Source organism: Littorina saxatilis, linkage group LG3, assembly GCF_037325665.1.
Source record: "Littorina saxatilis isolate snail1 linkage group LG3, US_GU_Lsax_2.0, whole genome shotgun sequence".
Taxonomy (NCBI): Eukaryota; Metazoa; Mollusca; class Gastropoda; order Littorinimorpha; family Littorinidae; genus Littorina; species Littorina saxatilis.
This window is the reverse complement of record NC_090247.1, coordinates 17294794-17322293: the sequence shown is the minus strand read 5'-3', so window position 1 is coordinate 17322293 and position 27500 is coordinate 17294794. Positions and strand designations below refer to the sequence as shown.

The 27500-nt window shown below is 41.2% G+C and overlaps 3 protein-coding genes and 1 long non-coding RNA gene across 4 annotated transcripts in view; 3 read left to right on the top strand and 1 right to left on the bottom strand.

Annotated features, from left to right (window-relative positions):
* Positions 1–2711, top strand: part of LOC138961116 (baculoviral IAP repeat-containing protein 3-like) — a 3941-nt gene extending 1230 nt beyond the window's left edge. Inside the window, exons 2-5 of the mRNA XM_070332716.1 lie at positions 1–100; positions 1476–1512; positions 1845–2216; positions 2683–2711. The exon at positions 1–100 is cut by the window's left edge and continues 94 nt beyond it. Of these exons, the coding sequence (XP_070188817.1) occupies positions 1–100; positions 1476–1512; positions 1845–2216; positions 2683–2711 (538 nt within the window). The remainder of the gene's footprint in view (positions 101–1475; positions 1513–1844; positions 2217–2682) is intronic.
* A 732-nt stretch (positions 2712–3443) lies between these two features.
* LOC138961762 (death-associated inhibitor of apoptosis 2-like) lies at positions 3444–7513 on the top strand. Its single transcript, XM_070333432.1, has 4 exons — positions 3444–3677; positions 4055–4091; positions 5167–5313; positions 6209–7513. Exons 3-4 carry the CDS (start codon positions 5184–5186, stop codon positions 6505–6507), a joined length of 429 nt encoding a protein of 142 aa, XP_070189533.1. The 5' UTR covers positions 3444–3677; positions 4055–4091; positions 5167–5183; the 3' UTR covers positions 6508–7513.
* A 2176-nt stretch (positions 7514–9689) lies between these two features.
* On the top strand, positions 9690–14773 carry LOC138961761 (uncharacterized). The gene is made up of 2 exons (XR_011454302.1): positions 9690–13871; positions 14245–14773. It is a non-coding gene; the product is annotated as an uncharacterized lncRNA (long non-coding RNA).
* A 2551-nt stretch (positions 14774–17324) lies between these two features.
* Positions 17325–26126, bottom strand: LOC138961758 (E3 ubiquitin-protein ligase XIAP-like). Its single transcript, XM_070333427.1, has 5 exons — positions 26020–26126; positions 22496–24337; positions 21883–22076; positions 21432–21459; positions 17325–18858 (listed from the first exon to the last, which is right to left on the bottom strand). The coding sequence occupies exons 2-5, from the start codon at positions 23433–23435 to the stop codon at positions 18254–18256; spliced, it is 1767 nt and encodes a 588-aa protein (XP_070189528.1). The 5' UTR covers positions 23436–24337; positions 26020–26126; the 3' UTR covers positions 17325–18253.
* Between the last annotated feature and the right edge of the window lie 1374 nt (positions 26127–27500).

Here is a 27500-nt window from a genome sequence, read left to right as displayed (position 1 = left end):
TATATCCTGCAACTATGCAAAGTCTGTCAAGGAACACCATTTTACCCCACATAGCCCTATTCGACAAACTGAGGAGCGAGTCGTATCGCCTAAACTAGACGTAAGTCCATGTAAAGTTTACCTAGTAGTAAGAAAATATGTAAAGGAACCACCTCTAAACTGATCACAAACAAACACACACACACACACACACACACACACACACACACACACACACACACACACACATACACACACATACACACACACTCACACACACACACATACAAACACACACACACACACACACACACACACACACACACACACGCGCGCGCGCGCGCGCAAAAGAACACATATTATTGTATATACATGTACATGCGAACACACACGCACAAAATGCACATGCGAGTATCCGAGCATTTTTTCTACTGTCTTCTTTTTTTTCTTGGGGTTAATTAGGGACGACAGGTTAGTCTAAATAATGTAATAAGGCAGCTATTTTTTCTGCTTCCAATTTTTTTTTCAGACCTAATTTGCATTCAAATTTAGTTGCAACATAGAACATATCTTGAATGTTATAATGATATCCATTTGAATGCTATTTATACATGTTCTTCTTGTCAGAAATCTGAAATGACCAACGTTCATTTTCCAACAAAATTGGTGGTATGCACGAGGCTTTCAAACTGGATGGACATTGACAAAGGACAAGTGCTATTCAGAAACTACTGAGTAACGTGTTGCCCATCTCTGCTGAGGGTTTCGAAAACCAGTGAACATGCCATTGTACATTATACATTATACATGCCTACGTTCACAGTTGAAGCATGACACGATTCACACTTTCGAACATCATCATGAAGATTCGTATGCACTGGCTCCTACAAGACATTTTAGCTTCTACACTTCCGGTTGATAAGTTGTTGATATTACACAAAAACTAAACCAATGTCTACACACAATGCAAATCTTAGATAACTAATAGCAACAAAGGCGCTGGGCTTGCTATTGTTCTCAAAACAGCACCCACTCGGTTGAAGATGTTTTTTTTTATCTACACGTCTTTGCTTGAACATCCTCGTAACATTTAGGTTCGGCGTCCATGCCTTTTATCAGCAATAGTCTTGTTTTTTTCACTCCCCGTGAGATCGAATTTGACCTCCTGACGTCCAGTAGTTTTTGAAAGTTCCTCTTACAAAACACGCCGTACGCATACCGCCGATCCGGACGAAAATCGACCGCCGTTCAGTTTAAATTCTTGACTCGCAGTACATTGACCAATGTACATCAAAAATTGAAATAGATATCCCCATAAATGTCAGGGTCTTAACTATACTGCCCGTAAACATTTAATGTCCATCTGGTCAATCAACATCATTGGGAGCAATATGAAGATAAGTACATATTTTGGGGAGCACATAATACATATATAGCTTACTTTAGTTTCTCCAAGTAATTGTCTCACTTTTTCTTATGCTTTCTGTACGTTCCAGGATATGACAGTCTCTTCTCTGAGTCAACTAAGAGACGGTATGTATATAACTATAGTTTACAACTGTTTTTTTTTTTAACATATCATGTGTATGCAAGCGCAATGTTGATATTTTTTCGTCATACACTTTTAATTATTTTAGGGAAGACATATATTGCAGCAAACATATTGTAGCAGACTGTGTTTAAGATACATTAAAACAAAGTTCTTAACTTGTAAACTGTGTATACGTTATCGGCCGCCAACTCTTTTCCACATGGAAAAACACACCCTCAGATGAGTTCTTACTTTTCATTGACAATTTGATTGTGATTTCATTTTACCAATAGATCAGGACAAAGCACTGTTTACAATTTTGGTTTGTTTTCAGGTGAAAGAAAAGAAACAAGCATGGTCTATGAAAGAAATAGTAACACTTCACACAGCAACCCTGAACTTGAAACAAATACTCAACACAATAGTTCAGCCGAAGTTTCCGATCAGCAGAGATTTACAGAGCACGTCCTGAATTCACACCCTGGAAGAGAAGCATGTGAAACATCTCAACATCAGAGCAACGCCCAAACACCTTGTAATAACACGCCTGAACACAGCGATGACGACCTGAGCAGCCTCACCATGAGTGGAACAGCCAGTCCCGCGCACGTTGCGTTGACTGCCAGGGTTGTCTCTTTCTCTGGGTGGATGGGCACAGATGCTCCAGATCCACAGTCACTGGCTAGGGCAGGGTTTTATTACACGGGTGAGTTGACTGTCTTCGTGTTGGCTGGCTGGCGCTCTCTCTCTCTCTCTCTCTCTCTCTCTCTCTCTCTCTCTTTCTCTCTCTCTCTCTCAATCTCTCTCTCTCTCTCTCTATCTCTCTCTCTCTCTCTCTCTCTCTCTCTCTCTCTCTCTCTCTCTCTCTCTCTCTCTCTCTCTCTCTCTCTTGTTTTGTGAAGTTGTCGCTCTCTCTCTTTCTATACACATGTACATTCCAAGCAATAAGATATGTTGAGAAAAATAAATTGATTTCATTTGACAGTTTTTGTTTTTGTATTTTGTTTAATCATTTCGATGAAATATACTGGTTGTGCGCTGTAGTTACAATTTTCTTTGATAAGACACTGCTAAAAAGTGATCAGTTTTCCACTCATTTGAGCAAGCAGGAGAGCTTGTAGCTAGATTCAGCAGCATTAGCATATAATGACAAAACACAAATTAACATGCAGGGTTACTTGTGGCATTGATTGGAGGCTAGAGCTTTGAAACTACTTTAGTTGACAGGATACGATGGTTTTCAGATACAAGAAAATGTTGGTTACCCTTGTAATAGCGGGGTCGTGTTCCAATCAAAACGTGGACAGTTATCATTCCCTTGAACCTTTGGAAGCTGGAGATATATGCTTAACACAATTCCCGGTTTGAATCACGTTCAAGCATAGTGAATATCTGGTTGACCCTTGTTAAGTCTGAAATTAACAACGGGGTCATGTTCTGAAAGCTATCGTTTTCTGGGAGGTCTTTGAACCTTGCTAAGTTACTGCTTCAGGTGAACCTCAATCTTTGCCTTTGAAGGTCACAACGGTGCCATATTAGTTGTTAAAATTGAGAGAAAAAATGAACACTAAACAAAACAAAAACACTTCATGGACCACATTGTACTTTTGTTATTAGCTTGGTCCTTCGAACCCAAAGACACGATTAGCTTTTCATGATCCTCGTTTGTTAGGAATGTTTTGTAGACCTCTGTACAGTTTTAGAGTCACTACTATGACAAAACAAAGACTGAGAACATTGCTTACTCAATCTTCAACATAACTCTGCAAAGAAGAGTTATTTGAACAGAAAAATGAAAAAACAATCAAACTAACAAACAAAGAAACAAACATGGAAAGCGTTCCAGCAAATCAAAAAGGGACAATACCGTGTCATAATCTTTGTTAGAGAGGGCACATCTAACCATCTATTTCGAATCTGAACAACACTGTACAATACATATTGTCAAATAATCTGTTCCCACTCTTTTAAAGGTACTGGTGACAGCGTGCGGTGTTTCTATTGCGGTTTCACATTCTCAAACCTGAGGAAAAAAGATGATCCGTGGAAAGTACATGAACGCTGTCAAATATCCTGTTCTTATGCAGCGACAGTAAGAAAGGATCATTTCACCCAACAGACTCCTACCAGATTGGCAGAGGATCGTATCGACGTGCCTGGAAAAAACGTTAGTTGATGTAAAGATTGACTGGTATTCAGAGATGTATGGAGCAACCAATGGGAAATGTCTTGAATGATGATTGTGATCTTCAGTTGTAAAATCCAAAGTCGCCAACAGAATAATAGTAAATTTGCGTATTCGTAATGATTTTCACGGATATTGAGGTGTATAAAGCATTCCATGCTTATTTGCTTATTAGCAAAAGGTGCATTATCTGCTTACTGTTTGGCAGTTCAGTTATGACTTGCCAGTGGAGTCATATTCTCAGTCTTGCCATCCTTGTTCCTTTTGTGCTTAACCGATAATAATGTTGTTAGTTTTCTTCTTCTTCCTCTGTGTGCATTTTATTCCGCTTAGTTGCACCTATGCTTTCTCTGTTCCAGGTCACTGAAGTCCGTGCTCCAAGTCCATCAAACGATGGTTAGTATATATCCACTGTGATACATACAGCCTGCATTCGCTGTAATGTAATTTAGAAACGCCTCCAATGATTTGTTCAAAACTGCTCCGAAACTTTGGCAAATACTTAAATGAATTGTAATCAGCGAGCGGTTTGCTTCGCACATCTCTCCTGTGTCAGGAGTTCAGATTTGCATTCGTCATTGTTCTCTACATGTATTTAGTTTTCATGGTAAGCCATTCGTCAAAATAGATTAAACCCGTTGGATTGAGGAAGTCAATCCTTTATTCTAGCAAACGCATGCACGTTCTGTGCCATAAAGGGCGAACACACTTCGCATTACATTAAAAAAAAAACACTGCCCGTTTGAGAATATCACCGCCTAAAATGGGTACCAAACAAAACATTTAGATTTGAAAAATAGAACGCTCAAACACTAATTCTAAGACCTTCCTCGTGTGTGTTGTCATCTATCTAACACCCAACACTAACTCTGTTGCTCTCGGCTAAATTTTAAATCGGTATCTCTATACCACTCAGGGGCGAAATGTAGGATGACAATTATGAGTGGCGCAGAAGGCGTAACAAGAATAATTACAGTCTGAATGGCCCACTCAAAACACAGCCGTTTTCAATTTGAGTCACCAAGCGCTCAAACGTTTACTTTTAAAATATTCATGGTGTGTGGTCACATAATTAAGAAACCCAACCTGAACTGTGTAGCGCTTGGGGCGATGAGAGACTTTTAAGTTTTATTTCGGGAATCATAACAGATTTGTCAGCTCAACGACAGTTAACTCGAGAAAACTGAGAATGGTATAATAGAGAGGTAGAGGAGGGGGTAGATTGGAGCAGAGCCTGAGAGAGACAGAGGAAGAGAAAGAGAGATAATTCTCGCCCCCCCCCCTCCCACATACTCATACACACACACACACACACACACACACACACACACACACACACACACACACACACACACACACACACACACACACACACTTGGAAGGAAGGCACGCGATTTGTTTTCTTGATACTACGTAGTTAACATTTTGTTTTACTACTTTATTCATGCACCCATTGCGACCAATATTGCAGTTCGCGAACGGTTGACAATGCCTCCCGAAACAAAGAAAAGCCCTGAATCAAAGACAGTCCCTGAAGTGAAGAGGGACAGAAGTATCTACGTTGAAGATACACAGGGAACACCAAAGAAGTCCAAAACCAAACCTTCGTCGCTGAAAGGTAAATATTCTTGTTATCCTGATTATAAGATACACATCATTACGTATGCAGGAATAACGCTTTATTTAGTCATTTCTTTCTTTATTTGGTGTTTAACGTCGTTTTCAACCATTCAAGGTTATATCGCGACGGGACTTTATTTGGTCCGAAAGCTATTGAATGGAACATAAAAATTGTGTACCATGGAGATACAATTGGTCATGATAATGTAACGCCTGGAATATCTTATTTAAAAAGGTAGGTAACTTTTTCAGCCTCATGTATTTGTATACACGGGTCTTATATCTTCAACTTATTGCCAGAGTTGTGGTAGATTGACTATAAAGTAGTTGAATCTCAAACTCAACAACTTTTAACAAAACTCTTTAAAACACATTTTTGTTTAAATGTAACTGTTTCCAGTAATAAGACATTTTGAATTTTGGTTGTAATGGGATCATTTATTATGTCTATTGTTTAGTTATCACACAAACTATGTGAAGACGTTATGTTTTGTAAGGTTTCCTTTATTCTCATTTGTGATTGTTTGTGAACTGTGATTAAATCATAACCGTTTTAAAATGATATCTCAATAAATCGGTATCTTGTAAGTATGTACTTGAACTGAAAAGAACTAGACCCGTCTACATGCATAACTTTTTATGAAAAAAAACCCACTCTGATGTTGAAAAAAAGTGGCAAGAATGTCTTCCGGACATTAATTTTTAAAAAATAGGCTAATCCTGGGATAATGTTAGGAAATTCCTCCGACATTAGGAACTTATTGTTATTTAAATTAACACTACATTTTAAGGTACACTTTCACAATTATTGCCTAAATGTAGTGCTGCAGAAATAACGTTTGGTCGCAGTTGCTGTGTATATTGACTACATGTATGTGATTGGACATTTTCAGAGAACAAGAGGACAGACAAGCAGGGGAAAAGCCCGGTTAACAATCGCAAATTTAATACTGACCCAAAACTAATTGAGGATGAGAAGAACGATGAGATGAGCTACTTCCCGGAAATGCAGAGTGCCAACCTTCGTCTAAGACAGCGTGTCATTTGCCGGCTGTGTCAAGCTAAGCCCGTAGATACTATCTTTTTACCTTGTGGACATATCTGCACTTGCGAACAGTGCGCTGCTGCGATCCAACATTGTTGTGTGTGTAATGAGCAAATCATGGCCACAGCGCTAGTCCACATGGAATGATTGTTTCTGGACAATTCTGTGGCTTTTTATGACAACTTGGCTGATACTAGGCTTGAATAATGTTATTTCATTTTTGAGCTGTAATTAATAAGATTCAACAGCAACAACAACATACCTAAACTGTTAGGTATTATTTAATACAGATTTTTACTTGTCTCTGGTTTACTTAAAATAAAGTCTTATACCAGTCTGGTTATCGTTGAATACATGGTCTAAATGCGATGCACATACGTATTATTATGTTTTCTAAAATCATTTTTGATTGGTATTGACGTACAACTACAATAAACAAACAAACAAACACAAAAACTACACACATTGTTTTATACATTAGAAGATAAAAATGGACAATAATTTTATTCCGATGTGTTGTAAAAAACAACCAAACACTTTGATTTGGTTTTTGATAGTTTGTTTGTTTGTTTGTTTGTTTAAAGAAACAAACCTTCCTTCAATGGCGTATCGATCTCTTAATAGTGTGTGATTTAACACAGGATTTGTCAGAAATGCTTCAGGTTTCTGCCCTTCGCTAAAACCGAAACAAAAGAACTAAAGGGATATAAGACAAGTCTCACAGTTTTCACTCATGTGTTTTCTCAAATTAAATTTCAGTCAAGAGATTTTTTAAATTTTCTTGGGAGGAAAAGTGTCATATTAGTTGCCACATATCAATGCGTTTAAGTGCTTATTTGTATATTGAAGTCTTCCTCCAGACAGTTCTTCCTGATAAACTCTAGTCTTGCAGCTGTTTCTCTGCCGCGCCACATTTAAGCCAATGTTTAAAAAAAAATATACTCAAACGTTGCAAAAAAACACTTGCGTAAAATACTTTCATCAGAACATATTCCAGAACCAAGACTACCTTCATCTGGTACCATAATTATTGTAACATTCAATTTATTGATAATGCCATTGTGATCTCCTGTATGTGGTCGAATCGTGTGTGTGTGTGTGTGTGTGTGTGTGTGTGTGTGTGTGTGTGTGTGTGTATGTGTATGTGTGTGTGTGTTTGCGTGTGCGTGGGGTGTGTGTGTGTGTGTGTGTGTGTGTGTGTGATATTGCTCTGCTTTGAAACTGTAACTCCTGTGATATGAGAGGGTATATGTACATAGTGCAATATTATATTTGATTGTGATAGACGTTTGACCTTATTTAGATTTTATCTGCATATTTGTTAGATTTAAAGTTGACACGGACAGCTCTCTGGGTCAATGCTATTGGAAATATGATAGGTGTGCTTGTTTATTCATACGTGAACCTGTGTTTTTTGTTTTATGTTTTATGTGTGTTGTCCTATGTGAGTTTCGTTATAATCGTTTACAGGAAGGCAGGGTGTGCCGAATACAATTTTCAATTTAAATGTAATATTTTAATGGAAAATAAAGTGCTGTTATTGTTATTGCTATTGTGTGTGTGTGTGTGTGTGTGTGTGTGTGTGTGTGTTTGTGTGTGTATGTATGTGGTTGTTTGTGTGTGTGTGTGTTTGTATGTGTGTGATTATGTGTGTGTGTGTGTGTGTATGGGCGTGCGGGCGTGTGTGCGCGCGCGTGTGTGTGTGTAAGTGCACAGGGCTGGTGGAATGTGTGGACGATTGGAACATGTTTGTTGTTGCGATTCACTTGAAATTCAAATGAGATGAGTTATATATCTTTTCTCTCTCTATATATATATGTATCTACACAAAAATGTATACATTATGAGATCTTGGAGTCTTATAAATAAAACCCAAAGTGATATTTAACTCTAATGTTTCCATGTAGCCTTAAGTTTCATTGTAATAGTTGTCTGCGTAAGGTCTTTAAAGATGATGAGTACCCTCAAATGTATCTGATAACATACACACAAACTCTACCCGCAGACATACACACATCACCCACACACACACTGACACGTACACAGACACACACACTTGGTTATGATGCGGTTTGTTTCGTCTGAGTATGCATTTAATTCTGATTAAACGTGTGTATCTTAGGTGTTTATTTCACGGCAACATCAGGATAAATTCCCAACCTTGCGTAATAAACCATTCCGTATTAATACATGCGTTCGATTAACTCGTAGCATTGATTCAGATGTGTTGCAGATAGTGGTAGTGTTTGACTGAGCGTTTAAATGATTCTTATTGTTTTGTCCAATATTTGGAAATAATTAATATATGCTTAATACGCTAAGGAAAGACATTTTACTTGCACTTAATCAAAGTACTCTTGGATCATACAACTGATATCATGTCTCATGTGTAATACCCTAAGGATTGCAATATTTATCTGATGGTCTAAGGTAGAGCTACAATCACAAGTAATAACATTAAAAGTGGTTTGCATGCGCAGTACAGAGAAGACAATGACCTTCATCTTCTCGTGGAGACTTACACGTGAAAACATTTCTTTTATCCTATACCAGCAGTCAGGCCCGGCTTCGCCCGGGTGTTTCTGCTCTCCCCTCTCTCAGAAACCTCTCGAATCTTATTCCAATGTGGATAAGAAAAATGACAGTGTGAGCTCATACATTTGGATGTATAGGCAAGGCAAGTTTCTATTTGGTTCAACGTGTTCTTCGTGATTTGTTTACCCCTTCTCACACCCACTGTAGTTACCGTCTGATCAAAGCACGCATACCTCATGAGTGAGCGCGTCATACCTTTTTGAAGAGGGGAGAGAAATCTGTAAATTCTCGTGATCTTTCACCGAGGCGATCATTTCGTAAACATTATTCGCGATGATCTGGAAGGCAGGGAGGGGGAGCAGGGGGCAGGGTTAGTGTGTGTGTGTGTGGGGGGGGGGGGGGGGGGCGGCGGGATGATAGCGGGCGGGGGGTAACCCTTGAGAATGACACGGTATACTGGTTTGATGAGTTACCTCCCTTCCGTGGGTGACAAACCATGACTTACCTCCCTTGCACTATATAGTGACACCAATCTCGGATAAACCACAGCTATATTTTACTAAGGCTTGCTGAATGTACCTTAACACAATTAACAACAAAATAAAGGTCAACAGAACTTAGAATGCATTTGATTAGATTTATTAAATGCTCGATAAATATTGAATATGTATCACTTACTAGAAATGGCTACTCTACTTAGCTTACTTACTACAGTGTATAAAAATCGTAAGTTTTGCACCACATCTCACCTTCGCTTTAACACCCGTTTGCAACAATACCATTCACTCTTTTAATGTGGTGAGTGAGAGAAATCTGTATTGACATTGTGTGACTGTGTCAATAGAATTATAATTTCTAGCGCCTGTATTGCGTCGTAGGCTGTTATCGTAGGTATGACGTAGGTTTCAGGGTTTCGTCATTTCACAGACAGGGGTGTCAGCTTATGTCTATCGGTTACGTCTGCATGTTCGGTTTGAATGAAAACACACAGACTATGCATTTGTTTGAATATTCCTGAATGGGGAATGCTTAGTTTTGTTCTTAATAAGTTAAATTAGTTTAGATCGTATTGATAAAAGAATGTTTGGGGTGGCGACGCATAATCAAGCAGCGTCATGTAGGACCCTCTCCCCCCTTCCCCTTTTCCCGACTAAAATGAGTAAAAGTTGTAATGAACTCGGCCAAAGTTGAAACAAACGCGCACTTGTGGCCTGGACTGGCAGAGAAAGAACATGTCAAGCCTTGCCGGCCTTGGGATGAATTATGCATAAATTTGTGATGCATTTGTGAAGTGAAAAAGTGTGTGTTGGTGTGTACCAATTGGAGTGATGGAGTGTGTGTTGGCTGGATGTCCTGGAACCGAATGCTGTTGTGAACCAGGGAGTGTTTCGTGTCCAGAGATGATGTAGACCAGGTGAGAATAGACCTTTTGTTATCGGTACATCTTCTTTGGAATTGGCACAATAATTTGATTGTTCTTTAGTCATGTGAATGTGTGGAATTAGATCTCAGCAAGCACAGAAAGTTGGTCCCCTCTCGGACCAATATTGGATTTGGCTAAATGGTCTGTTGTTTTGTCTGGAAATTGACAGCTGTAATAAAATGATGTGTAACTAACAACAGAAGAGAAGGCCAACGATAAGATTGAGAAAACCAAACATGCATGATGTAATACTGGAACTTGAAATTGTAACTGTGGTTCCGGTTATGATGACTGTGTGAGATGATACTTTGATATGAATTGTCGCTTCGGTAATTACTGACTTTGCTTTTACTTTTTGTTTTCCCAGCCGAGCGGACTCTTGGTGGGATAGCGTGTATGTTTAGCATAGCGTGTTTATGATAGCGTGTATGTTTAGCATAGCGTGTTTATGATAGCGTGTATGTTTTACTACCGTGTTTTAGCATAGCGTGTTTTACTACCGTGTATGTATAGCATAGCGTGTTTTACTACCGTGTATGTATAGCATAGCGTGTTTTACTACCGTGCATGTATACCATAGCGTGTTTTACTACCGTGTATGTATAGCATAGCGTGTTTTACTACCGTGTATGTATAGCATAGCGTGTTTTACTACCGTGTTTTATCATAGCGTGTTTACTACCGTGTTTACACCAGTGACTTTATAGTGTTGTGGCAACAGAACTTTTTCGAAGTAGAGATTTGCCTCACCCCACTTCTGACACCACATTTTGGAGTATGTGTTTCCACCTTTTTCAGACTAAGTGTTGAAAATGTTTATTGAAAAGTAGCATTAGTCTGACGAACCTATTTTTAACTTTTATTTTAAATGCTTGGTGATTGTGTGCGTGAGTGTTATGCAATAAAGAGGACAGAGAACATCATTCAATGTATTCAAACTTTTTATTGTTTGTGTACTCTCTCCCTCTCTCGCTTTTTTGTAATTGCAACACCCGCATGCGCTCCACCACATTTTGGCGTCGCCCGACAGTACAGATAAGTGGACACATATTTTGAGAATAGAAAGTAGTACAGTAGTAGTAGTTTAGGTATACACGCTATCCCACCCGTCACCAACCTGGAACCACCCGTCACCAACCTGGAACCACCCGTCACCAACCTGGAACCACCCGTCACCAACCTGGAACCACCCGTCACCAACCTGGAACGACCCGGTGATGGACGGACTTTGGAGGAGAGACTCCAGCTCGACTATCGACCAACCCCAGGGAGTGGACGACTTTAACACCGTCAATTTCCGAGGATCTGTGGTGACTGTGTTTGTTTCTGCACGTGCCAGTAATGTGAAAGGACATTTAGTGGAACGTATCGACGGCCAACGGTGAGTGGAATTTTTAAATATCTTCCACAGAGGAACAGTGGCTGATGCGGAACAGGCGTCCTGATACCGTGTGCGTTCTGTATATCTGATTTATCATGTCTTGCTACTGACCCGGTAGTGACATTTTGATGAATTCGTGGACTTGTGGGTCTAGTGAGCATTACTGCATATTTGCCTCATTTGTGTGCTGTGTTTATGTTCAAGCATTTTGTATACATTTGAGCAGAATAGTGTCACTTGTGTGATAATGTTGTTTTATTGTTCACCATGAGCGACGGTGAGATGGAAGATGCAGTGGGGGGTAGTCCCATGAGCAACCCCACAGTGTCTTCTCACCGGGATCGCCCTGAGCGACGGTGAGATGGAAGATACAGTGGGGGTAGTCCCATGAGCACCCCGCAGTGTCTTCTCACCGAGATCGCCCTGAGCGACGGTGAGATGGAAGATGCAGTGGGGGGTAGTCCCATGAGCAACCCCACAGTGTCTTCTCACCGGGATCGCCCTGAAACGTTAACCATGCGAAGTCTGGGGCTTGGGTTATGCGTTGCTAGTTAATTTGTTTTAAGCAAACATGGTGAGCAACATTTAATTGTTGAAATACCAAATATTGAACATATTGGGAGGGAAGGATATATCTACATATTATTACATTTTATATACTAACTTGTACAAGGAACCCCGCACAGTGCATTCGCGTGCAGTTGACGTACTTCCTCGGTTCCTTCGGATCATGGAAACATTATTGGATTCTTAGGGAGTGGGTTCAAGTAAAGTTGGGGAGCAGCTGTTCTGTGTTGCCTATTGTTTAGAGCAGGTTAGGCATGTAAATATGTTCTAAGGTTACTTTGTTGTGGAAAAAAAATTTGGCGTCCTTGACAGTACGTTGTTCTCTGTCCTCGGGATCATTTTCTTTATTTATTCAATGAGAATCCCCCCCCCCCCCCCCTCCTGATCTGTGTTATCAACATGTCGAAGTCTTTGTTAGCATTGTTAAGGTAATCGTTTCGGTACAGTCAATGCATCTTTAAATAGTGGTTGACATGTAGGTTCGAAATGTGTTAATAATTTCGGTACAGTCAATGCATCTTTAAATAGTGGTTGACATGTAGGTTCGAAATGTGTTGACAGTTTCGGTGCAGTCAATACATCTTTAAATAGTGGTTGACATGTAGGTTCGAAATGTGTTAATAGTTTCGGTACAGTCAATGCATCTTTAAATAGTGGTTGACATGTAGGTTCGAAATGTGTTAATAGTTTCGGTACAGTCAATGCATCTTTAGATAGTGGTTGACATGTAGGTTCGAAATGTGGTAATAGTTTCGGTACAGTCAATGCATCTTTAAATAGTGGTTGACATGTAGGTTCGAAATGTGTTACTCAGGATTAGCTTTTGTGACTGAGACTTGCGACGGCTGAAGATATAGGTTAGCCCAATTTGAGTTTTGATTGGTTGTTGAAACTTCTTTGGTGGTTAGGTTTTAACATCATGTTTTTGTTTCCAAGACATGCCTTCAGGAGAAGTCATGCTAAGTTGGGGAGAATGTGGTGAGTGAGAGAAATCTGTATTGACATTGTGTGACTGTGTCAATAGAATTATAATTTCTAGCGCCTGTATTGCGTCGTAGGCTGTTATCGTAGGTATGACGTAGGTATGACGTAGGTTTTAGGGTTTCGTCATTTCACAGACAGGGGTGTCAGCTTGTGTCTATCGGTTACGTCTGCGTGTTCGGTTTGAATGAAAACACACAGACTATGCATTTGTTTGAATATTCCTGAATGGGGAATGCTTAGTTTTGTTCTTAATAAGTTAAATTAGTTTAGATCGTATTGATAAAAGAATGTTTGGGGTGGCGACGCATAATCAAGCAGCGTCATATAGGACCCTCTTCCCCCTTCCCCTTTTCCCGACTAAAATGAGTAAAAGTTGTAATGAACTCGGCCAAAGTTGAAACAAACGCGCACTTGTGGCCTGGACTGGCAGAGAAAGAACATGTCAAGCCTTGCCGGCCTTGGGATGAATTATGCATAAATTTGTGATGCATTTGTGAAGTGAAAAAGTGTGTGTTGGTGTGTACCAATTGGAGTGATGGAGTGTGTGTTGGCTGGATGTCCTGGAACCGAATGCTGTTGTGAACCAGGGAGTGTTTCGTGTCCAGAGATGATGTAGACCAGGTGAGAATAGACCTTTTGTTATCGGTACATCTTCTTTGGAATTGGCACAATAATTTGATTGTTCTTTGGTCATGTAAATGTGTTGGAATTAGATCTCAGCAAGCACAGAAAGTTGGTCCCCTCTCGGACCAATATTGGATTTGGCTAAATGGTCTGTTGTTTTGTCTGGAAATTGACAGCTGTAATAAAATGATGTGTAATTAACAACAGAAGAGAAGGCCAACGATAAGATTGAGAAAACCAAACATGCATGATGTAATACTGGAACTTGAATGATTGTAATTGTGGTGTTGATGACTGTGTGAGATGATACTTTGATCTGAATTGTCGCTTCGGAAATTACTGATTTTGCTTTTACTTTTTGTTTTCCCAGCCGAGCGGACTCTTGGTGGGATAGCGTGTATACGTATGTTTAGCATAGCGTGTTTATGATAGCGTGTATGTTTTACTACTGTGTATAGCATAGCGTGTTTTACTACCGTGTATGTGTAGCATAGCGTGTTTTACTACCGTGTAGGTATAGCATAGCGTGTTTTACTACCGTGCATGTATACCATAGCGTGTTTTCCTACCGTGTATGTATAGCATAGCGTGTTTTACTACCGTGTATGTATAGCATAGCGTGTTTTACTACCGTGTTTTATCATAGCGTGTTTACTACCGTGTTTACACCAGTGACTTTATAGTGTTGTGGCAACAGAACTTTTTCGAAGTAGAGATTTGCCTCACCCCACTTCTGACACCACATTTTGGAGTATGTGTTTCCACCTTTTTCAGACTAAGTGTTGAAAATGTTTATTGAAAAGTAGCATTAGTCTGACGAACCTATTTTTAACTTTTATTTTAAATGCTTGGTGATTGTGTGCGTGAGTGTTATGCAATAAAGAGGACAGAGAACATCATTCAATGTATTCAAACTTTTTATTGTTTGTGTACTCTCTCCCTCTCTCGCTTTTTTTGTAATTGCAACACCCGCATGCGCTCCACCACATTAACACTACAAATACCAATACAGTACTCCCCGGTTAACGTCACTACCGTTGAAGGTCACACCTCTGATAACATCAATCAATTGGTCCCGACCTAAAGCCTTCTTTGTATGACTAAGAAAACCTCGCTTAGCGGGACCTCGGATACGGGAACACCTCTTTTTAGGTGACCCCCGTTCTGGTCTCTAAATGCAGAAGACCACCGCTTAAGATCAAGCGAAACTGACTGAAACGGAAAAAAATCTCCAAATTTTGCGGCCTTACCAGATTTTTTTTCTTCTCTATATGACGTCAAAAGAGAAGTGACGCACAAATGTAAACGTCATCAGATTATTTGGCCCGATTATTTAACCCCAAAGAGAAGGGTGAGGAAATATTTCGCAAATAAAACTTGGAAAATAGTTCCCGCCAAAAAAGTCGCTGAACCAATCAAATTGCCAACGGAAACCACTTTGACAGAGTGAGACCCGTGGATGATGACAGATGTAACTGCAGGGTGCCCGCTCCCCTTCTGCAGAGGCATGAGGCTAGAATTGACCTCATGTTGTAATGCATGTCATAAGCGATATTTGAGTATTGGCAATTTTAGGCCAAAATAAAAGACATTGTTGAAAATTTGAGATATTTGGAAGCTCTCTCTCTCTCTCTCTCTCTCTCTCTCTCTCTCTCTCTCTCTCTCTCTCTCGCTCTCTCTCTCTCTCAGCCTCCAATCTCTCTCTCTCTCTTCCTTTCAATTCCCCCCCCCCCCCCCCTACTCTCTCTCTCTCTCTCTATATCTCGATCTCCCTCTTTTTAACTCTATGTCTCTCTCTCTCCGTCTCCTCTCTTTATCTCTGTCATGATCAGTTTGTCTGTGTCTCTCCTCTCTTTCTATGTCTGTCTGTCTTACCTCACCTCCTCTCTCTCTCTCTCTAATGCAGCTGATGGTCTCTGTGTCAGTGTCAGTATGTATGTCAGTGTGTGTCTCTCTCTGGATCTGCCCATTATCACGTCATTGACTTTCAATTGGCGGGAAGTCTTTTATGGGGCCTCAAACTAAACTCTGATCTCCTTGGATAAGATCAATTTTTGGCTCACGTAAGTGTAGCCTATGCGATGCTAACTTTTGTCTGTCTGTGCGTGCGTGCGTGCGTGCGTGCGTGCGTGCGTATGTATGTATGTATGTATGTATGTCTGAGGTAGAAACTTTAACATTTGAAGACGTCACAACATTTGAAGACGTCACATTATGACGTAAGAGGGTTAGACGTCACGCGAAGGAATTACTGAAAGTCTCGGTCATTGTTATTTTGCCGAGCGGGCCGAGACTAGTTTTTTCTTCGAAATCGGCCATTCAGATCTAGATCTAGTGTCTCGCTTTCTTGCACAGTGTCACCTATGCCGCTTACTGTGTGTGTGTGTGTGTGAAGTGATTGAGTTTGTGTTACTGTTTGTCGATTTCTTACGTGAGCCTTGAAGGCTTCGCCTCTTGTTTCTACTGAAATTGATCTTATCCGAGGATCGGTTAACGTGTCCCTCGGATAAGATCACGATTTTTTGGGTCCCAAGGGGGGTCACCTTATCCGAGGAGTACTGTACAGTGTAACAATTTTATTGAGGTTAAATGAAAAGCCTTTAGCAAGTCAATAAAAAAAGCATGTTACTTACACACCGTAATAATTGTTTACAAACTGTAAATGTTTCTGTACTGCGGCTATCAAAAATCAAAGAAAAATGACGCCAACTTTTTAAGACCTGCTTGATAATCTCCTGTTGTATGACTTCATTCTACCCACTATTCCAATATGCTATTTATAGAAAAAATGTACAAACTTCCACTTTCAGTAGTATACAACTATGAATTATTTTTATAATGTACATAACCTGTTTTAACTACAGGCCAAAACAATCAACTCGGTCCAAGTGTTGAATTACACTCCTGTATCCAACATTGCATCAAACAATACCACCAACAGATCAAACAAGCTTTGATCCTCATACTAACAGTTCAGATTAAGCAACGAAAAACAGAGAGAACAGACATATCTATACCGTCCACAATTAGTTGGCAAACCAAGTAAATATGCTTTATCGGACAGATGGTAGCAAGATGTGAGGTCACACTTATAGTTAAACGTTCAAAGTAAAATGGCGCTTATTGTACACAACTCAGGGGCGGAGCAGTTAAGCCCGAAGGGGGGGGGGGGGGGGGGGGGTGTTACAACCTGTGATCCTGGGGCGAAGCCCCCTAAAGCTGAAGAAATTTATCTATTTTATAAACTATTTGTGGCTTATCCTTGATTTTAAACATGATCAACTGCATGGTGTCAGCAGCCACTTATTATTTCTTTTGAAGTTAGTATTACAAAATGGCAATTTATTCTCACTGATATCTGCTCCCGACATCATATAGTATCATCAGAAGGAAGACATGTCGCATAGGATTGGCAGTTAAAACTGTACAAAAATAACAATGATTAAACAATTATCTATTCCCCCGGCTTTTCAGCCAGAAACAAAAACAACATTCACAGTCACAATTTAATTTTTTTTTACAGCGGAGAGGGGGGGGGGGGGGGCCGGAACCCCTGTAACCACCCCCTTAATCCGCCCCTGCAACTAAAAAATGCAAGCACATTGAATACTGCCGGTAATGAACAATGGCACATGCGTTTGAGTGCACATCTTTGTGACGATGCTCTTTATCATAAAACCAAATGTGACTATTCATTCCTAAACCATCATCAGCCAACAGATTGATTTTACATAAGGTAGCGTCTATACAGTGGAACAGACAACGCAGACAAAGTTAACTTGTTGTACTTGCAAGAGTTTGAATTGTTTTGAAGACGTTAAGCCGTTGTTGGAAAAGAAATACCTTGGGAGCATTGACAGGTTTGTGAAACCAAACGGATTTTTTGGCAAAACACCAAAGGGTTACGACCCACTTCTAAAAAGCTAATGATCGGATGCTTGAACGCAGAAAGCAGATCAATTCTTCATCATATTTTCAAGACACCATTTCTGCAATTGAGACTTATTCACTAACGAATCTTGTTGAAACAGAACGTTAGCAGTACTATTGTTCAGAAGAAGGTACATTAAACAATTTTTTTTTAACATTTAGTGCACCCCTGTCAAATGATTAAGTCGTGAAACAAACGTTTAGTGTAGTGTCCGTCATCGTAGATTCGTTTATGTATAGGGAACTGGACAGGTGGAACACACAGAAACGCGGCAGGCTAGTCAAAGTTCATTCTAAGCTGGACAGTGTCACCCTGTTTTGTTTTGTTTTTCAAAAGTCAACAAATACATGTTTACTTCAGTCTCAAGACGCATTTTTAGGTAAGTTCTTGGGACATATCTCTCGAAATGCACATTCAGTAGTGGAGATTCTCGAACTTTCATTAGAGCTTACTCCATGTAAACATGCGCGGTGCCCCTGATCCTGTCATGGCACAGACAACACTCCCTGACAGAGGCAGCGCACGACTCGCACGTGCACAGATGTCCACAGGGCAGAAAGATGGTGTCCACTGACCTATTTCTGCACACCCGGCACGTGACTCGCTGACGCAGACGACGATTAGTGTCATGGAGACTTTGCAAGTAGGTCGCTTCGTCCTGGTTACCGATGACCCTCGTTGTGTTGTTGGAATGTTCTGTAGACACGGATGTGTGTGTCTGTCTTGCTGTTTGTTGTGTTGCTGTTGCTTCTTGGTGCTCTGGAAACAGATGCGATGTGGTTGCGTGTGTCTCAGATGAAGTATGTTCTCCATCAGTTTGTAGGTCTTCTGGACGAGGAAGGCTTGCACTGACGCTGTTCTGTGTTGATGCGACCTCGACTCTCGTGCCTCCATCGCCCACCTGTGCTCCTGTGGTGAGAGTGCTTGGAATAGTGTAGCCCTCTTCTGATCTATTCTTGGGGCTAGTGTTGTCTCGTGAAGTGGTGTCTGAGTGAGGGGTAGCCGGAGCTGTGCTGTTTCTTGGTGGAGCACGGTAGTTGCTGACACTGCTGACTGCAAACAATAAATGAATACATAAATAAATAACTCTAATTCAGAAAACAAATAATTCAACGAATTTCCATGCGAGTTTGTCCCAGGCTTCAAAATTCACTTCAAACAAAATAACCGGCAGAAGCTCGTAATATATTTCTTGTCAACTGTATTGAGAATGCTCGCTTTTAAACACATTGAATGCAGGGACAAAAGATCACCATACTTACTTGTAGGGTGGGAGAAAGCGTATCATCTGCTGGAAAGGAGATGCAATCACGAAGGTACGGAAAAGGGAGAGGTATGGGTCAAGGGAAAAGACTCTACACTGAATTTGAACAATCTGTACTTTTGTGATTATTTTCCCCCTCCTATTGGTCTATCCATTTCCTGTTCATTTTAGCCAACGTGATGGTCAAGGATAGGTTCCTCTGCGAATGAATAGAACTGTGTGGAAGTATTATGTAGACTCTGTGCTTTATTAATGGCGACCAAGTACTGCCTTCAACAATCATAAACATAGGGAGTTACAACGTGAATAAATCTATCCGAGAGATGCAAATAAAACGAACAGGAAGGGTGGAATTTAGTAAATAAATTAGAGAGGCAAGCCTTTTGAATAAGTGAATGCAAGTGTTCGACATTTGTTTACTGCACACACGCAGAAGCCAAGTCTTCGAAACAGTCTATAAAACTAATAAAGCATACGTGTTCGCTTAAGTTCGTGTCTCTTTTGTGTTTCGTTTTATCATGGTATCACGTTTAAACTGAATAAAATCTTGATCAAACCAAACCAAATCAACGTTTCATCTACAAACACTCTATTTTGGCATCATTTGACTGGGTGGCCGAGTGGTAACGCACTTGCGCTCGGAAGCGAGAGGTTGCGAGTTCGAACCTGGGTCAGGGCGTTAGCAATTTTCTCCCCCCTTTCCTAACCTAGGTGGTGGGTTCAAGTGCTAGTCTTTCGGATGAGACGAAAAACCGAGGTCCCTTCGTGTACATTAGGGTGTGCACGTTAAAGATCCCACGATTGACAAAAGGGTCTTTCCTGGCAAAATTGTATAGGCATAGATAAAAAATGTCCACCAAAATACCCGTGTGACTTGGAATAATAGGCCGTGAAAAGTAGGATATGCGCCGAAATGGCTGCGATCTGCTGGCCGATGTGAATGCGTGATGTATTGTGTAAAACAATTCCATCTCACACGGCATACATAAATCCCTGCGCCTTGAACATGTGCGCGATATAAATTGCATAAAAAAAAATAAAAAAAAATCCCTGCGCTTAGAACTGTACCCACGGAATACGCGCGATATAAACTTCATATTGTGATTGATTGATTGATTTGAATAAAACAAGGAATGCACAAATAAGGTAAAGGGGTAAGAAGGTATAGGTTCACAAGCTCTCTATCAAGTTTAAACGCAGTTCAAGATTATAATGAGCTATTTGTTGGCGTGCACAGATTAGCAACAGCTTTGAGCATATATGTACATGTAACTTCTGTTAGTCACAATGTTTCTAGATGCACAAGGAGAGTGAATGATCGTAGAGACAGAGTCAGACAGTGAGAAGGACAACGATAAAAAGAGACACAGACAGACATTTGGGGAGAGAGAGAGAGAGAGAGAGAGAGAGAGAGAGAGAGAGAGAGAGAGAGAGAGAGAGAGAGAGAGAGAGAGAGAGAGAGAGAGAGAGAGAGAGAGAGAGAGAGAGAGAGAGAAAGAGAGAGAGAGAGAGAGAGAGAGAGAGAAAGAGAGAGAGAGAGAGAGAGAGAGAGAGAGAAAGAGAGAGAGAGAGAGAGAGAGAGAAAGAGAGAGAGAGAGGGGGAGAGAGAGAGAGAGAGAGAAAGAGAGAGAGATATGGAGAGAGAGAGAGAAAGAAAGAGAGAGAGAGAGAGAGAGAGAGAGAAAGAGAGAGAGAGAGAGAGAGAAAGAGAGAGAGAGAGAGAGAGAGAGAGAGATGTGACGCAGTAGTCCCCCTTGTCACAGGAAACTGCTCTGGTTTCATTGAGTTGTCTCCCTGTCAAAGCATGACCTATTTATAGGAGCTCAACGTTGTTGGTACGTCGGTAGAAAAGCACATCCCTGAGATGTGGAGTAGCTGTTTGTGATGGGTTTGGCTGCTCTTCAGGGCCGGACCCAGGGGGGGGTTCCAGGGGTTCCGGAACCCCACCCCTGGAAAAAGCATGTACCTTGCTTTGAGTGTTGTTGGTTTTTTTTACTAGTTTTAGCACCAAAACAATGCTGCTCTTAACCCTCAAAACAAGGCCCAGAATGCACCAGATTGCACAGATTTTAACCGTTTTTCAAAAATTTTCCGGGGGAGCATGCCCCCGGACCCCCCTAGTTCGCAGGTGCCCCCCTCAAAAAGGAGGAATCCCCCCCCCCCTTACAACTCATTTGGTCCGGCCCTGTCACCTTGTATGCTCTTGTGAACCTTTGTGTACCTAATGGCAGTATTATAGGGATATTAAATTAGCTCTAAAATCTCAATTCTCTTTGAGGGTAAATCGTTTGCTTCGTTCACTTGGTTTCATTGAGAAGATCTATAAGTTAAGATTTAGTTTCTGTATTTCCGGGATACTTACTGTCTGCTTGAAGATGTGACTCACATGCCTGCAAAACAAAATGGTAAGAATGACAAAAAAAAGTCAATGCATAAATAAACAGAGTAGATAATAAATAATTGAATACATACAATAAAAAAGTTTTGAAAAAACAATGGTGCCAGGCATCCAAATCTATAAAGGGGACAACATCACAAAATACACAGAGAGAGAGAGAGAGAGAGAGAGAGAGAGAGAGAGAGAGAGAGAGAGAGAGAGAGAGAGAGAGAGAGAGAGAGAGAGAGAGAGAGAGAGAGAGATGCACACACACACACACACACTCAGACCCCCCCTCCACACACACACGCTAAAAAAACACGCACATAACGAAAATGCATTGGACTTGCAAGAAACTATTCGCAACTTGTTTTTTCTGTTAAAAATATTGAAATGCATAATTATCTTGTATGGTGAACTAAATGTCTTGACTTACAATCGGCGTAGAAGACACAGGATGGCCGGTTGCAAGTTTGACCTGTGTCTGACAAATGAAGTCTTCACCCTTGACTGTCATGACGTAATCGCAGGAAAAACGAAATCGCACGTGGGTCTCCCAAGGATCGTCATTCTCTCTCCAGTTACGCAATGTGACGCCACAGTAGAAGCAGCGCACACTGTCACCTGTTCCTGTTGAATACATATACCATTATTTACGAATTGTCTCTTTGCGAGTCGCTTTCTTGTTTGTATTCATACTAGAGGACGTTTTCAAACAAATTATGATCCTTTGCTCTGTTATCGCACAGCCAAATGTACATCCGCTCATTCCTCCAATCGTCCAGTAGCATACAGTATTTAACAGAACAATGCAAAAACATCCATATGTTTAAAGTTGAGAAAATAAATGCAGCCTGAACTCAACTGCAAACAAAGCCAAAACCTTTACAAACATTTTCTAAAAGAGAAGGAAAGTAAGAGATTAGATGTAATCAGCAACTGCATGAAGACATCAGTTTATGTGCAAAACATTTGACATCGAAAACGCTGAGTTTCAAGCCCTCGTCGGATTAAATTTAGTACCGAAAAGAAAATTAACAGCTTTATACCCATGCAGTAGAAGCCAGCGATGACGAGGGACCGAGGACTGGGCAGTCCTGCCGCCGGCCAGTCGGAGAAGGTGGACAGTCGGACTCTCACTGACGCATTCGACGGACTAGCAGCCCGTCTCATGTCCAGACTGTCTCCCTCGGAGTCTTCTTGCAATTGTTCTTGGTCGCCATTGCTTGCAGCGTGTCCCAGAAAACTGCTGCTGTCTGGAAATGCTTCTGGTGCCTGAACGGGTTGAATAGGGGAATGAAAACCCTGAAGTGTCAGCAGTTGATTGGACAACGTATCAAAGCTTCTTGGGTAAACGTGTCCGTTGAGTTCAATGTCTGCAAAGGTCACAGTAGGTTCCCCGCCGGAAATGTCTCTTTCTCCATTGCCTTTGGTGGAAATGGGTTGCATCATTTCCAGACTTGAGCCACCCAGAATGTCCACTCCGTTGCTCTGTGTTGATAGCAGACCATTTGCGTGTTTGGGAGAAAAATATGAAGTGAAGAATGAAACAGACGATTGGCCTTGTGAATCAGTGGTTTCCTCTTCTGTGAAAGAGGCATCGGCGTTGTCACTATCATTTTGCCGTGTTGAATCCGGGAACAAGACTTGAAGGATGTCGTGTTTTATTGGAACGTTTGTTTGGTCTCGGGAGTTTGCATGCAGACAGTTCGGAGAAATACTCAGGTGAATTGCGGTAACTTGCCCTTCCTCGTGTGTCCACTGACACTTGGTGACGTGGCAACTAAAGCATGTAATGTCATCAAGTTCTTCCGCATAGTAGAATCCAGACTGCGCGAGACGAATTGGCGACACAGCCAGGTCCAGTTTTGCAAACGTTGAAAGCCGGGCAAATTCAAATCGGTATGTTTGATGTGTAGTTGAAGAGCGAAAAGAAGCTGAATCGTTTAGTAAGCTTGGACATTGTCTTTCGTGGCTAGAAAACGCCATCTTGAGGTTTTGATAATGCTTACAGTATCTGGAGTTGAATTGTCAACAGGAAATTGATGAAGACACGCGCTCTGTTAAGCAATACAGAATCGCCTTATTTACAATGTCAGTGGAGAGTACGCAGCCCTAGCAACCACATAGCTGGACTATGTAAAGTTTATTAAGAAAAAGTCCCGATCTTACGCTTTCTGTCTTGGTGTTAAAACTGAAAATGCTGCGTTACATCTTGGATTTAAGCTCGTAAATGTCCAAGACGTTCATGACTGTGCGAAGGAGTTTGTTTTACAATATTTGGAACACCCGTGAACGTAATTCTTCGCACACGCTATCATGATCATCAGTGTAAAAAAAAAGTTCTTTCTCTCTCTCGTTTGGCCTGACCTTTGCCTTTACAAGGTTTTATTTTCTTCTGTAGGTATGTGCACGTTACAACTTTCTGTAGAAGTGTAAACCTTTGTTTGTTTCGCTGTCGCCATCTGCAAGGCTGCTGTCGCTATTCCCTTTGGATTTTCTCATCTCAATGACCACGTGCACGCAAAGATTGGAAATGTCAGGGGATGCCCTCTTCGTTAGCACACTCTCATAATACAGAGTACGACAGGTGCCAAAGTTGTCCCTAACCTTGTCATGAATAGGGTCACTAGTGTCATGGGCAATATCGTTTCTAAAACTGCGATTTCCCATTTGTTTCAATGGGTATTGAGTTAATGTTTTTATTAAAACAAAATTAAGTCATTACTATCCGACCACAACATGACAAAATGCGGAACCACAGACTGAGGAACACTCTGGCGCAGCTACCAAAGCACGGGCTTGTTGGTTGTTGCACACGCTGTTTGTCGGAGAGTTCAACTTTTGCTGCTCCCACATCTCATAGTGTTTGGACTGTACCTTGAAGTAGCCTGACAAAAAGAAAAAATAAGTTAGCAGTAGTATTTGTTTACTCATGTTTTTGCAAGATTGGAAATAAATAATTTCGCAGTGTGTTTGTGGAAGGAAGCTAGTTTGCAACTGTGACTGTTATAAGACATTAGTTAACCACAACAGTACATACACACAAACGTAAATACACACCCACACACACACACACGCACACACACACAAACACACACACACACACACACACACACACACATACACACGTGACGCACGCACGCACACACATACAAACGTAAACACAAACGTACACACACGCATCCAACAATACATACACACAAACGTAAATACACACACACACACACACACACACACAAACACACACACACACACACACACATACACACACACACACACACACACACACACACACACACGTAAATAGCCACGCACGCACGCGCAAACATACAAACGTAAACACAAACGTACGCACACACATCCACACACACACACACACACACACACAGAAAAACACACACACACACACACACACACACACAGAAACACACACACACACACAGAAACACACACACACACACACACACACAGAAACACACACACACCCACACACACACACACATGGAAAGAAGCAGAGCACCAAATACATAAGTTGAGAAAGGAAATTTAATTTTTACTTGTTCATCGTTACAATATGACGTCAGAGCTATTTTTAGATTCTACGCAAATGGCAGTCTAGTCATGTTTTTTGGATCGAAAACCTCCCGCCGACCGCCATTAAAATCAATATATAGGACCAATCTGTCTGTCTGTGTCAGTGCGTGTATGTGTGTATACCCGTGAGTCAGTGTGTTTCTCTTTTAGGCAAAACAATTTTGTTTGAACAAAAAGCAATACATACGCATGCCCAATCAGAGTTACTGCAACAACAAAAATAATACATATATTTTTCAAAACTCAATAACAAAAAAAAGTTCCGCTTCGCTAGCTGAGACCACACGTCAAACGTTTGGAAAATGTCACGGTTCTTTTAACAACAGGCACTCGTCACGAGGTGGGCGGGGCCTGTGTCTTACTTGGATGTCAATAGTAGTAGTCTTGAGAGCGCACAGGCCCCGCCCACTTTGATCCCGACCCGCTCGTGACGAGTGCCTGTGCTTCTTAACACTCGGCTACAGTGTGTGGATTGACAGAGCAACGTCTGAATATCGATTTTAGACACTGCTGCTTGCAAATTGTCACGTTCTGTCCACCGACTTACACTATTTATGTAAGGCACGGCACAGTATATAGGCTACACATTAGTATTCGTTGTACTGTTTATCTAGCCAGAGTACTAATAGCTGCTTCTGCTAAATCACACGAATTGAATGCATCAACAGGAGTCATGTTGCTGAGCAATTTACTGTCTTGATGTAAGATATGTTGCAGCACAAAAACATCAGTGCATTTATGCACTTCAACTGGTCGTGCATCGTAGTGAGCTTTTCAAAGATGCAACAATATGTGCAACGTTGTTGTGCCAGGTTTCTATCTTTAGATGTGCTACACACTTTGCATTTACACGACAATGCGCTTGGCTCGAATGTAGTCCTCCATGTTATATGCATTGCAATACAGCATGCCAACATATTGCACACTAGTAGTGACACGCTACCAGCTTGCACAAAACTCAAAATCCATCCCCTACCTGTGTTTTGTAATGCGTCCGCAAACGTCGAATGTTTCGCAATCTTGTTGACGCTTCCTGCAGCTTATCAGACACGAAGGCGTAGTAGTTTAATGTCAAGGCCGACGACTGACGTGTTGCTATTTTTACCATCCTATGAATCAAATAACAAGCGCGGGCTCGATTGTGAGTGGTGTGTGTGTGTGTGGTGTGTGTGTGGGGTGTGCGTGTGTGTGTGGGGTGTGTGTGTGTGAGTGGGGGGTGTAGTGTGTGGGGTGTGTGTGTGTGTGGGGGGGGGGGTGTGTGGGGGGTGTGTGTGTGTGTTGGGGTGTGTGTGTGAGTGTGTGTGCGGGGTGTGTGTGTGGGGTGTGTGTGTGTGAGTGGTGTGTGTATATGTATAGGTTACAACACGAGTGGTTTTTTATATGGCTTGTATTTCAGTCAAGACCCAGCGGATGAATATCATCGGGAGACACGAGCCTCTGGCGAGTGGCTCTCGATTGATATTCCCGCTGGGTCTTGACTGAAATACAAGCCATATAAAAAACCACGAGTGTTGTAATCTGTATATCCCATTCTACCATCAAACACAAAGTGTAGACTACTAGCGGCACTGTTGCGATCTGTGCAGGGCAAAACTGTTGCCAGCGAGACTTAGCCCTTTTGCAACCTTAAACTAAGTGACCGTCGCTGAAAAAATAAAACGAATGAGTGCATCGATAAGTACGCGGTAACACTACTTCCAGACCATGTAAAAGCTTTAAGTAAAGGTTCATAAGTTGCAAGAAAGTAATGAAGTCGAATAGAAATTAATTTAGTTGAAGCGCACAATTCTTTTGTTTTGCGTTTCAGGTCGGCAGAACGGGCGAAACGGGTTTGGGACCCATTTGGCTTACTCGATTCAGAATCGATTCCACGTTGTTTTTCTCGAACGTGTGTAATTAGGCTTATTGACAGAGAAGCAAATTTTAGGGAACAAATATGTAGGTTTAGATTTAACCATTTGCTCCCTATTTGAAATGTATCTACGTGATAAACTGTTTTGCGAGTGTGTTTGCATGGATGAACTTAAACTGGTATGGGTGTCAGGAAAACGCGACCGACACGTCTGTCACCGCCGATTGATTGCATTTTGAAGGAATATGACTGGATTACGGAAAAATATGTGGACTTACTGCAGAGCCAGGCAAAAGAGTAGACTTGATCGCAAAACACGTGAAACAGCCGATGTTTGATAGCTGAAGGCGCACACCAAAACACACTACCGAAAGATTCTCAAAAGTCGTCTGCTAACGATGCAAGGGGAGGGTACTCGTGTTTTTGTTTTGGTTCGCTAGCATCTGGTTATCTTGTAAGTTGAATGTTCGTTTTTTTCGACCTGCATTGCTTTCATAATGAAAGAAACTTTTGCTTATTGCATCTCATACATCAGATCAGTTCTGAGATTCATTTTTGCGTGCAACTGATATGGTTTTCTGAGCCGTGCAATACGATTTTAGAAC